Source organism: Lipotes vexillifer, unplaced genomic scaffold (genome assembly GCF_000442215.2).
Source record: "Lipotes vexillifer unplaced genomic scaffold, Lipotes_vexillifer_v1.1 scaffold394, whole genome shotgun sequence".
In the NCBI taxonomy this organism is placed as follows: Eukaryota; Metazoa; Chordata; class Mammalia; order Artiodactyla; family Lipotidae; genus Lipotes; species Lipotes vexillifer.
Window position 1 is genome coordinate 3,554,756 of NW_006791731.1, and position 17,350 is coordinate 3,572,105.

Sequence of the window (17,350 nt, forward strand, 5' to 3'; positions counted from 1 at the left end):
GATTGTTTCCTTTGCTGTGCAGAAGCTTTTAGTGTGCTACAACCCCCCCCCCCCTTAATCTGTTTTTGCTTTTGTTGCCGGTGCTTTTGGGGTTATTTCCAAAAAGTCATTGCCCAGACCTATGCCAAGAAGGTTTTCCCCTGTTTTCTTCTAGTAGTTCTACAGTTTCAGATCCTACGTTTAAGTCGTTAATCCATTTTGAGTTGATTTTTGTATATGGTGTGCGATAAGGGTCCAGTTTCATTCCTCTCCTTGTGACTATCCATTTTATCCAACATCATTTATTGAGGAGACTGTCCTTTTCTCATTGCGCATTCTGGCGCCCTGGTTGAAGATCTCTTTATGTTTTGTATGTCTTGTAACTCATGTGAGAAATCTTTCTCTCTTTCAAGGTCAGAAGTTGTTCACCTGTATTTTCTTCTACAGGATTTTAAATATTGCTTTTTACATTTATCTATTCAGTCTGTTTGGAACTTATTTTTGTTTATGGTGTGAGGTAGGGATATCATTTTCTTTCTATCTGCATAACCATTTGTCCAGCACTGTTTATTGAATCTCCTTCTTAATAATCAACACTGCTACTTTGGTCATATATCCATTACCTTATTATATTCATGGATCTGCTTCTGGGCTGTTTTTTCCTTCATTGATGTGTTTATCATTGCCCCACTGCCTTCATTTTTACAGCTTTATGACAACTCTTGATATCTAGCTGGCCAAATCTCTTCCAAAAATTTTCCTCGTTATTGTTTTGCATGTTCTTGGCCCTTTGATCTTAGATATAAATTTTAGAATCAGTGTATCAAGTTTGACCAAAACCAGAACAATGTTGGGATTTTTTATTGAGTTGCATTAAATTTATATACATTTGGAAAGAAGTGAGTTATTTAAAACTACTGAGTTTTTCTATCCTTGAACATAATACATCTCTGCATTTATTCATCACCTTTAATATCATTTCATAAAACTTTAGAATTTTTTTCATAAACATCCTGCATATATTTTGTTAGATTTTTTCTAGGTACATTACTATTGTAAATATATTTTCTTAAAAATTATATTCTGTACTTGTTTTTAGTTGATATATAGGAATGCTGTTGTTACTGATTTTGTGTGTGGATGTGTGTCTTATGCCTGTATTCAGCAACCTTTTTGAGCCTGTTTTTCCTCATTTTACCAAATAGGACTAAATTTTTTTCACTTTTAACTCCTCTTATCTTTCCTAGCCCTGTCCCCTCATGAGAGTGTGAGTTCCGTGAAAGCAGAGATCCTGTTTCTCTTGTTCACTTCCATATCCCAAGTGCTTAGAATAGTACCTGCCACACAACAGGTACTCAGTAGATATTTATATTTGTTACATGAATTAATAAATAAAATTAATTGTCCTAATTCTAGGTAGGAAATAGTGCGTACTAACTATATAGACGTGGCTTCACACGCACTGTTCACTGTGCCTGGGCTGTGCCTCTCCTGTCCACCTGGCGGCCTCGTCTCCTCCCTCCAACTTTACTCCAGTTTCTTTCCTGCTGCTGGGCACCCCACCCCGCCCCCCGACCAGGCAGATGGATCTGAAGCCTTACTCTCATCTCGGTTCTTCTAGGAACTTTCCTGGGCTTCCCTGTACTTCAGAAAGATGGATCCAGAAAAAAAAAAAACAAAAAAACAAAAATAAAACCAAAAAGCAAATAAGAATGAAAAGTAAAGTATATGCTCAAACACAGAATAAAACTTAAGAGAATCATCCAAAGAGGTATGGAAGGATAACAGAGTAAATGACATGATGGTGGGCACACAGTGCTACTGCAGTTTGGGAAAGGGAATTAATTTATGAATAATAGATAGAAAGCAAAGATCCACCAGCATCTCATCCTGCCAACAATTAGGAGGAACAGAAACACTGGATCAAGCGCCCCCATACTCAGACAGTGAGTCAGAAAAAACACAGGACAAAAAAGTATTACATTCCGACGTTGTTCACTCCTGTGCAGTTTTCTAACAACTGTATTCCGTGGGTGAAAACAGCATGTATTTGAATCTTTCCTCTCCTGCTTTTAAATATCACTTCAATTTTCTGCCTCTGATAAATGTTTTATGAATTTCCTTTTCTGATGAGAGATTTTGCTGTGATTAAAGATTTCATCAAGTTATGACAAAGGCAGAATAGATCTTCATTCTCAAAAGCTCATTTTCCTGTGAGTTGAGTGAAGAGGCCTCTCGGAGGCAGCTGTCAGAGCTAATGAATGTTTTTCCAAGTGCTGAACCTCTGGGGAGGACACCCCGACCCACAGAACCCAGAATCAACTAAAGACGTGTCGTGCGACGTCTCGTAGTGCATGGCGGGACGATCAGGCGCTACTTTACCATCTCCCTTGAGAGTAAGTGCGCGTATGTGTCTTGAAAATCTGGTCTCACAGATGCCCAGTGGCCTTAGGATGCTGTCAGTCTTTGTGTATGTGAGCACGCGTGTGTGCGTGTGTGAACCCCTGGACACGTCACTGCGCCCTCTCCACCTCAGTTCCCTTCTCTGGAAAGAACAGGGGACGCAGTTTGGATTGGAATACGCGTCTTCATCTGCTGTGAGCACTACAGGATTTCTAGCGCTATGTCTTGAGTCTTGGTCATCACCAGCACTTTTCGTCATCTCCTGAGCCTCCCTCTCCGCTCCGCTCCTCTCCATCAGTGGGTCTCGGGAGGACAACCTTGCAGGGCTTTTGTATGAAATAAGCGATGCAGGCAGCCGGCACGTGTGGGTGTGAGTCCTGTCTCCCCTTTGCTTAACAACCAGCGAAATCTTCCCTTGTCACACTTTGGGAAGCACACCTGAGAATTCAGATGCGCTATGGAAGGTCATGTTTTGAAGAAATGCTCAGCTGAAAGAGACCAGAGCACAGTTCCTTTTCGGAGGCTTTTTTTTTTTTTTTCTTCTCTGACAATCTCCTTACCCTGTTCCTCCAGGAAGGAGGATGGCTGCTGCCTCTGTTGCTGTCTGCTCCTGTCTTAGGTCCGGGTGTCCTGTTTTGATGAGCGGACACTTATCCATCAGCTGTCATGAGCCAGATGCGACACTTGGTGTTTGAGATGCTGTGTTAGTTTTAGGCAAGCACTGGACCGTAATGGGGACCTGACAAATGGCAGCTAGCACAAACGAAGCGTACGTGGCTGGAATATTGTTTTTCACATGTAGCTAATGGATCTGTGCCATCATTTACCAGGGCCCCACTCTGCCCTCCACAGCCGTGGCGTTCGTCCCCTAGAGTCCCTGAGCTTCCTGGCGTCCTGCTCCTCCCTGGGGAGGAAGCAAAAGGAGTCAGGAGGTGAAGGGTGGCGCCTTCCCCTCTCAAGGACTTGTCTTCTTATTTGGGATGAAAAATCTCCAGAAGCCGGTTATTGGCTGGAACTTTGTTCCATGGCCGTCCCCTTGGGGAAGGGGGTGGCGGGAACTTGGTTACTTCAGTTTTACTGTCTGCGGTAGAGAAGGCCAGGGAAAGGAGGTTTCAGGTGGGTGGTGAGTGACCCCAGGTGTCACCCACAGTTCTGGGGGAGTGAGGGGTGGCCCCCATGAGGACTCTCGGGGGACATGTGCACAGACAGCATGGGCACGGCTCTCTGTGGACCCCTGCCCAGCACCTGGCCTGGCACCCGTAGAAATCCAGGGCCATGATGCGGTCACTTATTGAATGACACTGTATGCCGAGTGCTTTCCCCCTGGGTCACGCGTCCTAGCGGTCACACGTGTGAGGCTTGGAGAACTCAAGTTACCTTCCCAAGGTCACTCAGTGTATAAAGGGCAGAGCTGGGCTGTAGGCATGCGTCCCAGGACCAAGGAGGACCTCCTGTCCAAACCCACTGTGTAGAATTCACAGTTAGTTCAGAATGAGTCTTCTTTGTAAGCCTCTGTGTCCCGGGGTGCATGACATTTTGATAAATCGCTCTTCTCGTGTCCCCAGTGGTGTAAAATCTTTGGGGATGGGGGGGAAGCGGAGTCACTCTCCTCTTTGGCTGCCAGAAGATGCTGAACTTGGCTTTGTCTTTGCACCGCAGTGCCCGGCAGTGCCACTTGCTCCTGGACGTCTTCAACGCCACGGAGCACGAGCTGACAGTCAGCGCCCGGAGCAATGAAGAGCTCGTCCTGCACGCCGGCGAGTGCCAGCGGTGAGTGTCGTCACGGCCCCACGTGCTCCCTGGCCCTGCTCTCATCACCCTGCTTGGGAGGTGCTGAAGCGGTCCAGCCTCGAGACCTTAGAGGGTGGGCAGTCTGGTCCCCCTTTCAGAGGCATCACAGCCCTTATTCAGGTTCAGTGACAGGATCGGTAGTGGTTGCAAATTGGAGCCAAGTGGAAAGTCAAGGTAGAAATGAATGGTGTCCGTCGGAGGAAGCAGCACCTCAGCTACAGATGCCTTCAGGCACCGCGTCTGAGGATGCCCAGGCGTCTGGGCATCAGATAAGAAAGCTGTATCTGGGGTCACTGGGTGTTGATCTGAGGGACGCATATCAATGTCAATGGGAAGTCCCTTGGAGGAATTAATGTCACAGGAGACACAGGCCAGGCAGCGGTGCCTGGAAGAGGCGCTGTGTCACCCGAGCTCAGCCTTCGGAGGGCAAAGAGAGGTGGCCCCAGTGGACCCTGGCCAGGGTCAGCCGCAGGACACGCCCTGGTCCAGCAGAGGCGAGCAGGGAGCCAAAGTGGAAGTGAGAGCTGACCAGGAGCAGAGCCGGGGCCACAGGGGCAGGTCCGGAGGCAGGTCGAGCTCGGTGACTTTGGAAAGAAGCTCTTGGCCGTGGTGGGGATCGCTTCCCCAGGGCCTGGCCCACTCCCACTCATCTGGGCCTCTCTCCAGACCAGGAGCTGTGCCCACAAGCGCAGCTTGGATGTTAGGGCCATACCCTTATAGGTGGAAGTATAGCTGGAGTAAGATATAGGTGAAATGTAATTTTTATTTGTAATTGCAAAATACTTGAAGCATACAGAAAATAATTTAGATACTAGCATACCATATCTCATATTTCAGCGTTTTGCTATATCTGCTCGAGATCTCTCCCTTTCTGTCTCCCTCTCTGTCTCTGTCTCCCTCTATCTTTCTGTCTCCTCTCTCTCTCTCTCTCTCAAGGAAATAAGATGTTAAAAAAAAAAAATAGTGGACGTTAACACCATTGGTCAGTGGGGAGGAGGGAATGCAAATTTAAGTCACAATAAGACAGCACTACACACTCATGAGAATGCTTAAAATGACAGACTGACTATGTCAAGTGTCCACAAGGAACATGAAGCAGCTGGAAGGTTCATGCCTGGGTGGGAATGTGAAGCAGTGCAACCACTTTTGAAGAGGCTGCTGCAGTTTCTTACAAAACTAAACATACACGTACTCTGCCCAGCAGTTCCAACTCTAGTTATTTATTCAAGAAAAATTTTAAAACATATGTTCACAAAAAGACCTATAAAGAATGTTCCAAGCCAAAAAATGGAGCTCAGGTGTCTCTTACAGGAGAATGAATTAACAAATGGTGGCATTTTCCTAATGGGATATTACTCAACAACAAAAACTGACAAAACTCCTAATACATCACCATGGGAGAATCTCAGGAACCTTATGCTGAGTGCGGGGAGCCTGACCCAAAATAGCATGTACCGTGTGGTTCCTTTCATTTGAGATCCCAGAACCAGCAAAACTCTTCTGTGATGGTGGAAACAGAGAATCGGTTGCTTCTGGAGAGGTTGGGATGGGCTTTGACCAGGAAGGGGCGCAAGGGGATTTTCTAGGTGATGGCCATGTTGTATAGCTTGATATCTGGGTGTGGGTTCCACAGGTGCTTGTCATTGTTAAAATTTAGCCAACGTGTACTTAAGATTTGTGCATTTCTCTGAGAGTCGATTTTATATCAGAAGAAAAACTGTAAGCAGATTTTAAACTCTGCCTGCTGAAGGACTTGGGGGTGGTGTGTGATATCTGCACTGGTCTTTGAAATGCCTAAAAAACTAGATTCCTGGATGGGTAGAGGGATGGGAACATGGACAGACGAGTTGATAAAGCAAATAGAATAAAATGTTAATTATAGAATATACCAGTGGGTATATAGAGTATTCTCTGAGGAATTCTTTCAACTCGTAAGAAAATGTTGGAAAAAAATAAGCAACTGAAAAAGCAGCGAAGGGCTTCCCTGGTGGCACAGTGGTCGAGAGTCCGCCTGCCAGTGCAGGGGACACGGGTTCGAGCCCCGGTCGGGGAAGATTCCCTCATGCCGCGGAGCGGCTGGGGCCGTGAGCCACAACTGCTGAGCCTGTGCGTCTGGAGCCTGTGCTCCGCAACGAGAGGCCGCAATAGTGAGGGGCCCACGCACTGCGATGAAGAGTGGTCCCCACTTGACGCAACTAGAGAAAGCCCTCGCACAGAAACGAAGACCCAACACAGCCATAAATAAATAAATAAATAAATAAATAAATAAATAAATAAATAAATAAATAAATAAGGCAGCGAAGCCCGACAGCCCCGCCCCTGGCCCCCACCCCCACCTTCCTTTCTCTTCCTCCTCCCAGAGTCTGTGTGTCTCGGAGGCCATGGCATCATCCACTCCACGCTTTACTACTTTATTGTATTTATTTATAGCCACAACAAACACTGTATTCAGTTTTGTTTTTTAATGACATAAGTGGTTCCATATCATACGTCTTTTTCTGCACGTCTTTTTATAACTTGAAATCAGCATATTGTGCTCTGGAGTCGAATATGAATCAGGTTTTTGCCCTCTAACTGCTCTTCATGATTCGTTCGTGAATGCACCGTTTATCCATCTCCACGCTGATCCACTACAAGATTGCTTCCAGGGTGTGGCTGTTTAATGTCGTTATTGATGATGATGACATATAAATGCACAGTCGTATTTGCTGTCTGGGGCTGATATTGGGAGGGCGTTCATGGCCTAACACTCCCTCTCAAGAGCTCCTTGTTCTAGGGGGTTCTTGCTGTGCGGGTGTGTGCAGGGCTCATGTGCTCGGGCACGGAGGCCGTGGTGGCTGTGCTGAGTGTTCTGGCTCCGGGGCGTGAGGACAGGCTCTTTCCTGGGCTGCTGCTGCGTCCCTGGTGCTCTAGGCCACCGGCAGTGGCCTGGGCCCCGTGCTGGTCCCCAAGTTGTGAAGGAGACCGTCTGCCCCCTGCCTTGTCTGCCTAGTCTAGATGTTTTGATGTAGCCTGGGATCCCAGAGGACATCCTTCTGGTCGTCTCATGACACCAACATAAATCCTGCTTTGAAAAAATTACAAATGGCTGAGCTTGTTCTAAGCTCAACTCACTGTCAGCCACGGAAGTCAGCGATGTTAACGACCCCGCTCGCAAATAAGCACAGGTCAGTCTTGTGCTTCCGGCTTCTTCCCTGTTAAGCTTTTTGCTTAAATTCTCATTTCTTGATGCATCTAACTCACACATTCTTTATTCATTCATAAAATATTCATTCGATAAATATTGATGCTTCCAGAACTTGCTCTGGGGTGCCTGCGTCAGGCTCCAGGAGCTACAGGATGAGTAAGCAAGGACCCCTCATGGCCGGGAGTTGACGATACCCCCCCGGCCAGGGCGGCCCTGCCACTCCTGCCTGATGGGACATCCTGCTGTTTTGGGTGGGGGGTAAACCGGAGGTCGTGATGCTCCGTTCTGTCTGGGGAGTCAACTTTGGCTCTGCTCCCACTGCCCCCGCTAACCCAGGGGTGACCACTGGGCATCCCAGCGTTCACGGGGATGCAGGGAGTCACTGCGCTTCCCTTTCCAGACCTCTCCAGCTTTGCCTGGTTTGGACACACGCTCTGCCTCCGTGGAGAGGGCCCAGGTCTTTGGTCTGACGGAGCAGGTCTGGGGGAGGAAGCTGTGGTGGGTGGACCTTGAGCTCAAGGTGGACTCAAGGGTGGAAGCCCCTTGAGTCCTGGGCTGCTGTCCCCGTACCTCCAGGTTCTGTCTCCTTGGAGCCCAGTGCCCTCCCGGAGTCCTGAGCTCAACCCCTGAAGGCTGTGTCCCACCCTCCCACCCCCCCCACCCCCCCCTGCCGCTGGGTTTACCACAGGCTGTTCCATCTGCCTACCCCCCCCCGCCACACACACACCTTGGGGTTCCCTAGGCGCTCATGAGGGCTGCCCTTGGCCAGGCTCGGCCACTCTGAGGAGAGCAAGGTGGGCCAGCTCTCCCCGGTGGTGAAGGCAGCGGTGGTCCTCAGACTCTGGCTTTATCTCCCAGTGCATGGCAGGCCACCTTCCCACTGCTCCCTGGGGAGTGGGCAGATGAACCACGGGTTCTGCCGGGGTGACAGAGCCTCACCCTCAATGAAAAGCCGTATTCCTGGAGTCCACGTAGCTGTGATGCTGCTCTTCTCGGAGCCCTGGCATCCTGGGTCACAAGGCATTTGACATCCTTTTAAGGGTGACCTGCAGTCCAGGAGAGGGACCAACTCCAATTAGACTGTTGGGAGCCTGCATCTGTCTCCCCCTCTGGGTAGAAAGGCGTGCCAAGTACAAGAGAAATGTGTCCTTGGAGTCACGGTTTCTGAGCCCCGTGTGTTTGCAGGAGGTCAGGCACTCAGTCCTCCTAGTACCCCCACACAGGAGCTTCTGTCCGCATGTTATAGACAAGCACACTGAGTACAGAGGTCAAAGGCACTTGGTGGGACCCAGGTCTGAGTGACGCCACGGCTGAGCTTGGAATGGTGATTTAAGATGGGCTGGAGATGCTAACACCTATGTATGGAATCTAAAAAGCAAACAAAAAAATGGTCATGAAGAGCCATGAAGAGGGGCAAGATGGGAACAAAAACACAGACCTACTAGAGAATGGACTTGAGGATACGGGGAGGGGGAAGGGTAAGCTGGGACAAAGTGAGAGGGTGGCCTGGACATATATACACTACCAAATGTAAAATAGATAGCTAGTGGGAAGCAGCCGCATAGCCCAGGGAGATCAGCTAAGTGCTTTGTGACCGCCTAGGGGGGTGGGATAGGGAGGGTGGGAGGGAGACGCAAGAGGGAGGGGATATGGGGATATATGTATATGTATAACTGATTCACTTTGTTATACAGCAGAAACCAACACACCATTGCAAAGCAGTTATACTCCAGTAAAGATGTTAAAAAAAAAAAAGATGGGCTGGAGGGGGTGGGGGGAAGCAGGTTCTGTTTTCTCCTCTTTCTGCTCTCTGCAGACTTAGGTAAGCTGTGACCAGCGCCGAAGTCCATTGTCAAGCGTACAGGCCGGCAGGAGTCGGGGAGGCGGGGGAGCAGGCTGGGTGTCCGGCTCGGAAGGCTTTCATTCATTCCTTCAACAAGCACCTCCCGAGTGGCGAGTGAGTACCACGCCCTGCCAGGAGATAGCATAGTGAGTAAGGTCCTCACTGTGTCCTCACTGCACTTATGTTTGGTGTGGAAGAAAGGCAGGGATTGTCGCACAGGCTGAGGAGAATCCAAAACTGAGAGAAAGAAACCCAGCTTGGGGCTGGGAAGGCTTCCTGGAGGAAGTGGTGCTAATACAGAACAGGACGCTGAGTAGGAGTGAGGTAGGGCTGGAGTGCAAGGAAGAGCAGCCCAGGTGAAGGGGCAGCACACCCTAGAAAGGGGCGTGTGCATGGGATGGCGTGAAGGGCCTCTTCACAGGCTGCATATTCGAGTTTTTAAACTGGAAATACCATTCTTATACCCATATTTCCTAGGGATATCTATGTCATCTTATAATTTAAGATACAGCATTTCAGCAAATGGATGTAGCAAGTACCTTTTCACCTTCCTCATCTTTTCTGTGAAAGGTCCTTTGGAAATCGGTGACTCATCTCTCTTTCTGTGGCCTGGTTGATGCATCAGTTCTGTAATTAAGCACCATTAGTTAACTTCACTTTTGCCATACACACAATTTGTGACGCTTGGTCTGTGCTGATTGCATTTCCTGGGGCTCCACGCCATCGGTCGTGACATTGAGAATGTCCTCCAGACTTGCAGCCAGATGCCTGTAGTAACATTCATTTTTACCCGAGGGGTGGTATAAAGAAGAACCCACTTTCACAAGCATCTCTGCCTTTAATCCTCATCCTCAAGGTGTGGGCATTGTGCCCATCTCTGCTTATGCGTGAGAGAGCTCGAACTTGCCAAGGGCCACGCAGTTAGTTGTAACTGGAACCCAGGGCTGCCCAGTTGCCACCATACCCCTCCACGGGAGTTACCTACACTTCTTTAGGCTACGTCCCCGGAACTGGGCATCCCCCCTCCTCCAGTTTCAAAAGATGACCAGAAACAGTAGAACGCTTTTCTGAGTGAAATAGCATGAACTTCCTTAAGAAAATACAGTGTCGCCAGCAGCAAATGTACTGGAAAAATTAAGGTATGATAATTATTGTGTTTTTGCTTAATTATCAAACCATTAAAATTAAATTTCATGACAACCCTCATTTATGCACAAATCTCTTAATTTACAGTAACAGATGCTGTCTCATCCCGTGCTTCAGGCTACCCCGCCTTGTCCCGCCCTCACTCACAGGGAGCCACTGCCTGCTTGGCAGGCCTGGCACGTCTGGTCCAGGCGTCTCCTGGCTGGGGAGCCTCGCCGTTGGCTGGCTGAGAACAGGTCAGCCCTGTCCAGTGTCTGGATAGTGCACCGCACGGGTCCTAGAATGGCTGTCAAGCCAGAGGGGCAGGGACGGGCTCTAGAGCAAGTACAGCTTCGGCGCCCTGAGACTTTCCCCTTGACGTCGCCCAGGCCATGGGGAGGGCCAGACCCTCACATCTGGAGGATCCTGGCGGGGCTCTGGAGTGGGAGTGAGAAGGCCCAGTCGCCCCACGGCATTGTGGTTGTGTTTCTGGGGTTCTCTTGATGGTCTGAGCGGGGTCCAGCCTGTGGCACAGCGCTGCATTCAGCCGGCAGTTTGTTTCTGGTTTAGCTTTTCTTCTGCTGCCTCTTGAGTGGCTTTAGATAAGCCTTTTCCCTCCTCTAGGTTTTAACTTCGTCCCTGGTCCTTTGAGAGGCTCAGACAATGTTTCCTGTAGGAATGAACGAGCAGATGAAGTGATCACGTGATAAGCGATGACTTGTGATTGGTTACTTGCTGTGCTGCGTGTTCTGTCTTCAATGTGTCTTTTGAGGTCGCTATCATGACCATCATCCCTATTTAGCAGGTGAAGAAACTGAGGCTCAGAGAGGTGACCAGCCAGGTGACCACTAAGGTCCCGTCCTCCTCTCATTTTGACTTTGGTCTGTAACTCCCCGCAGAGGGGTTTGGGGAGCAGCCTGTGCGTCCTCTACCCCCGCGATTGTTCACCTGTGTGCAGGTGCCCTCCCCGGGAACAGTGAGTGTGTCAGCAGTGATTTCTGCGCAGGCCCACCTCTGGTGTTTACCCGAGCCCAGAACAGCCGCAGCCCCAAATGTCTAGCTCCTCCTGCCAACTGGCTCCGTGTCTTTCTCTCGTTTAGTTCTGTCGAACGCTTCACGGAATGAATCACGCAAGGAAGCCCTTGTTAGGAGCCCGGTGTCGTTGCCCTTTGCTATGTCACCGCAGCTGGAATTTGCGCATGGCCTCCTTCCACGGGTGGCCTGCCCTGCAGCCCGCAGTCAACAGGCCTGTGCCCCCAGCCAGGTGGTGTTTTCCGCAGCCGTTCTGAGTCAGAAGACTTTGTGGGTTTTCTTTGCTCCTTTTTCAGCGGGAGAGTCCTTCAGAAAGCAAGCTTACGGAAGCCAGGAGAAAGCACCTCGGTGTGCTCTTGTCCTTTCAGCTGCCCGATGGGGAAACTGAGGCTCGGGTTTGCTTCGCAAGCCCCGGGCAGAATGACGCTGGTGCCGGACTCCTCACTCCCTGGCCACAGCATCTCCGCCACCCCACTCTACATCCCTTCCAGTTAGCGGTTCTGCAAGTCTCCCAAGAGAAACCCGATGGCGCCAGGATCAATAGGATCCCCTAATGATTCATAGGCAGCAAAAAGAGGGGTCAGAGCTCAGCCTGCAGAAGCATCCAGGTAACAGAGATTCGATACCTGGAAGATGCTGCAGTTTGCGGACTCAGGTGACAGGAGAGAGTCTCGCCTCTTCATGAGAAAAGAAAAACCAGGTCACTCGCTTGGGCTCCATATGCAGGGCAGCTTTGTGTGGCCTCTGTTGTCCTGAGCGACTGGAGCCTCCCTGGTGCAGGAGGTGGTGCCCCCTGCACCCACGCCCTGGCTGCAGGCTGGTGTTCAGGCGCCCACCCCGTGGACACGGGCCTAGCGGGCTCAGACCTGGGGCCACACAGAGCCCAGGCCCGGTCTCGCTCGGCCACTGGCTGGCTCAGTGGTCTGGGTAAGTGGCTTGGCCTTGTTGAGCTTTCAAGTAAAGTGGGGATACTGATGCCTATCCTGCAGGTTGTTATAAGTACTAAAGTTAGTCCAGGCTGTGTGCCTAGCACTGCACGTGACCTCCGGCAGGTGCTCCGTGACGGGCAGGTAATGTTATTTTCAGCTGTGAGAACGGCTCCCACCATCCTAGCCACCAGGCCTAGGGAAGGGCATGCGCTTGGGGTCTTGTGTTTCCATTCTGGGGAGGTGACTGCGGAGTTTTGCTCAAGTGCTTAGTTATGACTTGGAGCCGCATTGCCCAGGCTTCTGGGCGGTGTCTGACGTGGGGACAGAAGGTCCTCCTCTGTCAGGAGCCAGAGGCCACACAGCCACTTCACAGGGAGGACTTACTATGAGGACTTGTTAACGAGGCCTGACCAGGGAGCTGGTAACTAGGTAACTGGAAGGGTAGAGGGGGACACTGAGGCGTCCGGTGTAGCAGACCTGCCGCCCCTGGGTCTGGGGGCCGAGGTTGTGGGCCGGCATCATTGCAGTTGGGAGCTGGGGGTTGGCGGGATGCCTGGGGTCTCGGGGGAGGTGCACCCACAGGAATCTCAGGCAGATGACCACCCCTGGGAAGTGACAGGAAGGCCCGGAGAGAGCAAGGCTGTCCCCCTGTGGTCCCTCGACCTTCGGCATGGATGGGAGAGCAGAACGTGGCCTGCAGGGTCAGCACTGAGGGACTTCAAGCTGTGATAGAGCCGCCCCACCGGGTCCTCCCCGATCTCCCCCTGGAGCCGTGTCTTGCTTCTCTGTGTGTCCGTGGACTCTTGGATGGTGTTTGTTATTTTCTACCTCGCGTCTCGCTCTTGCCAGACTAGAGGTTCCCAAACTTTGCCTCAAATTGTTATTACGGGGCTCCCCCCGCCCCACCACATCCCCATCTGATTGGTTGGGTGCCACCTGGGCATCGGGACCTGTAAATCTCCCCCGGTGACTCTAACGTGTGGCCCTGTGCGGGGACCACGGGGCTCGAGTATGGGTTCTTTGAGGGCAGCGTGTGTGTGTTGCTCAGCTCTGAACATCCCTACCACCTTGATCCACTGTCAGGCACACAGTAGGTGCTCAGGTAATGTGCATGAGTGAGGGAGTTAGCAGTGGGCGTGCTGAGTGTCATTCACAAGCGTTCCCCTCCTCCTTAGGGGTCCTCCTCAGGGCGCCTCCACTCACAGCCTGACTCAGGCAGGCTTTAAGCTGACCCCATCGGGGGACACGGTGGTGATTTTCCTCCTGGTTCAGTTCACCAGGAAGAGGTGGCGGGTAGTGACACGGGTCTTGTGTTCCCTTTGGTGCTTATCCCTCACACTCCCAAGCCCCGTCTCCCCCAGCCACGGTGCTCCAGTTGGTCTGGAGCTAGAAATTCTGGGAACTCATCTTTCCTTTCGTGGGGATTGGAGTCTGGCCGTGGAGCCCCATGCACAGACCTCTCAGGGCCCCCAAAGGTGTCTGCCCACATGTTAGGGAAAGGGTCTCATCTTATCTGGTGGGAAGAGGAAAGTGCCCTGGACCGAGCCGAGCCGTGCGCTGCAACCCCAGCTCTGCTGGTCCTTGGTCGCGCCCTTGGCTGGTCCTTCACACTCTCTGATGCTGACGCCTCATCTGTCAGATGGGCAGGGGGGAGGAAGCCCAGCCATGCCCACCTCGGCGCTGGGCCACTTCAGCGAAGGTGCCGAAGGGAAGGGGTGTGTCGTTATTCATTCTTTTACTTAAAAACTTTATGTGGAGAATTCAAATATACGCAACAGGTGCCGTGATAGTACTTTTCACCCAGCTTCTGTAAGTAGTGACTCACGGCCAATCTTTGTCATCTCTCCCTCACCAACTGCCCCATTTCCTGTGTTTTTTTGAAGCAAATCCAAGACGACGTATCGTTTCATCTGCAAATATTTTAATAGCCAACACCGGAGTTCTTTTTAAAAACATAACTGCAATGCCATATCATGTTTTAAAATGAGCAGTTCCTCAATATCAGTGTTTAAATTTCCAATGATCTCGGTGTCATGTTTTGTTTTTTCTTGTTTTTTTTGTTTGTTTGTTTGTTTGTTTTTGCGGTACGCGGGCCTCTCACTGCTGTGGCCTCTCCCGCTGCGGAGCACAGGCTCCGGACGCGCAGGCCCAGCAGCCATGGCTCACGGGCCCAGCCGCTCCGCGGCGTGTGGGATCTTCCCGGACCGGGGCACGAACCCGCGTCCCCCGCATCGGCAGGCGGACTCGCAACCACTGCGCCACCAGGGAAGCCCGCGGTATCATGTTTCTTAAACATTTTTTGGAATCAGAATTCAAGAGGTTGATAAGTCTCACATCCGTTTGTAATCTGTAGGCTCCCTGTGCATCTCTTTTTTCTCACAATTGTTCATTGACTAAATCAGGTCCCCCAGTTGGGGATTTGGCCAGTTGGGTGCCTGTGGTGGTGGTGACCTTGCTCCTCTGACTGACTTCTTTTTCTTTATTCCTTATTAAATTGGTAGTAAGCTCTAGAGGCTTGATCATATTCAGTGATAGTTTTCTTTTTTTTTGCAAAGAATCTCCATCAGAAGGCACTGGTGTCTGCTTATCTACTTTCTGTGATGGAGCCATTATTATTAGATCTTTTCCTTTTATCTAACCTTACACCCCAAATGCATGCCTTTTCATCCCCAGCGGATGAGTAGACATTAAGAAATTCTCTAACTCTTTTTCATAAGCTCAAAATGAAACACACAAGCATTGTCTGTCTGAGGTTTGGAAAATGAACAGATGAAGACGGGAAGCCGTTTCCTGTGTCTCTCCGCTCTAAAGTGTCCGGCCAGTCACATAATTAAGGCTCATTGTTCTCAGCAGCTGCCCAGCGGGAGACATCGGGGTAACGCTGGCGCTGCTTAGGGCTCTCAGAGGCCCAGCGGGATTGGGAAACCTTGTATCCACCTCTGGTAGCTGCCGCAGCCCTGGAGCTGAGTGGCTCCAGGTCTGGCAGGACCAGGCTGCGGCCCACACGGGAGTGGAAGCATCCTGAGTGTCCACGGGAATCCACGGGAACTGGTTTCAGGGGCTGGTGGGGAGAGGAGGGGCAGTAGAGCTCAGGATGTCTGGACTTTGTGGCACATATCAGCCCGGGCAGCATCTGTGTGTATTTGTCGTACGATATGCTGCTTCCTCTGAAACTAACTTAAAGCTTGTAAATGTTTGTGTTTTTCCAGGGCAAGCGTTATTTTTCCCATTTGACGGACAGCTCACTGCAGCTCAGGATGGGAGAGCTGGGTGTTTCCTGTGGCCCGAGTGTAGGGGGAGGTCATGGGTGGACTAGTCTGGGCCAGACCTTAGCGGACCTTGGAGGCCCATGAGTCTTAATACATTTTTAATGAGGGATACATTGGAAGATGTCTTTGGGTTTTCCCCGTTTTCACCTTCAGGATAAATGAAAGCTTCACCCTGGCTTGAAATCCTCCTGTGAGAGACATGGTCAAAGCCACGTCTTTGGAGGGGAAGGGGTGGTCACAAGAGAGCTCGAGGCAGGAGAGTGTCAGCTTGACCTTTTAGGAAGTGTCTGGAAGGGGTGACAGCTGGTGAGAGCCTGGGTGGTCTCAGGTAGGTCATGGTGGCTGCGCCTGGGGGCGCCCTTTGGAGCAAAGAGAAGAGTCGGGACCTGGAGACCCTCAGGAGGGAGGAAGGATAGAGGGTCGGCGGGTGTGGGTTGTGCAGAAGGAAAGGGAAGTTTCTAGTTTGGGCAGCTGGGGGTGGTGTTGCCATTTGCTTGCCCAGCAGATGCACGGCCAGGGCGGGTTGGAGAGGTTCTGAGGGCACAGAGGCTATGGCCGCAAGGCTGCTGTCCTCGCAGGGGCAGCCCACTTCCTGCTGCACCAGAAATGCCACGCTGTGACCTTTTTGGGCAAAGAGCACAGCATTGGGAGCCGAAGGTCTGGCTTCTGGTTGCGTCTCTGCCAATGCCTGGCTCGTGCCCTTGGGCTTGTCATTCAGGCTGCCAGCAAACTGGGGTCTCAGTTGGGTCCTGTGAGGAAATAGCAGTGGAGCTGGTTGCAAGCTGCAGGACACCTGGAAGACTTGACCGCTTTATTCTCCTTCCTCCCGGGAGCGAGACCTTGGGGAAAGGTGGGGCAGAGGCGTGCTCGTCCCCGTCTCCTGGGACAGGCGTTCTGTATAACCGGCTTCTTTCTCTGGGGCCCCACAAGGGATCTCAAGCTACTGGCACCCGGTTCTCCTGGACCTGATCGGGCTCGTAGCCAGTGAAGCTCAGAGAGGCCTGCTGGGCCCCTGCGGGACTCCGGGGGCTGCCCTTTTGTTTGGGCCCAGCTAGCACCTCTGTCCCCCAGCTTAGGGAAGCTCTTCGCATTCAACCCCACACACCGCCTTTGGGCCTGGGAGTGGGACGCAGATCCTACCGTGGGAGGAAAAGGGAAAGGAGGGTCGGGATCCTCGTCCTGGCCAGCAGTGTGGGGCAGCCTGAAGTTGGGCAGGCTGGTCTCAGGGCCCGAGCCTGCAGGGGTCGGCAGGGCTGAGGCCAGTCCAGGGACCCTCCTCTGGGGTGGGAGTCTAGTCCCCGGAGTGCTTATCAGCAGACTGACCGATGGCCCAGAAAAATCGCTGCGTCCTTTCTCGGACTGCCTTACTTAGCATCTTTCACATAAGGAAGCACTTCAGGGGTGAAATTAGGCTGGAACTTGGATAACAAGGCAGCCTCACAGCAAGAACATTAGAACCACTGGTGGCAAAACCGAAAGGAAGTGGGTGTTGACATGATGGAGTCGTTTAATCTGTGTCAGTTCAGAAGGTCTCCACGAAGGTACATTGACTCAAAAGGCCCGTTAGCTGCTGGAACCTGCCCACGATGGACACAGTAAAACCCGCGCTGGCAGGGGAGCTCCCCTCGGCTTCCAGCGCGTGAGCCCCTGTGCCCCTGGCCTTGGAGGGAAGAGGGCGTCCGAGGCTTCCTCCTGGACCACTTGCTGACGCCTCTGCATTCTACACGGTCACGCTTTCTAGCCTTCCCCGTCAGCAGGAGGCTTCCGGGCCTCTCGCGTCACCGCCCCCCCC

The 17,350-nt window shown here is 51.5% G+C and overlaps 1 protein-coding gene across 1 annotated transcript in view; it reads left to right on the forward strand.

The window, feature by feature from the left end:
* TRAPPC9 (trafficking protein particle complex subunit 9) overlaps positions 1-17,350 on the forward strand; it is a 521,576-nt gene that overhangs the window by 324,852 nt on the left and 179,374 nt on the right. Inside the window, exon 19 of the mRNA XM_007464593.1 lies at positions 4,042-4,152. Coding sequence (XP_007464655.1) covers positions 4,042-4,152 — 111 coding nt within the window. The remainder of the gene's footprint in view (positions 1-4,041; positions 4,153-17,350) is intronic.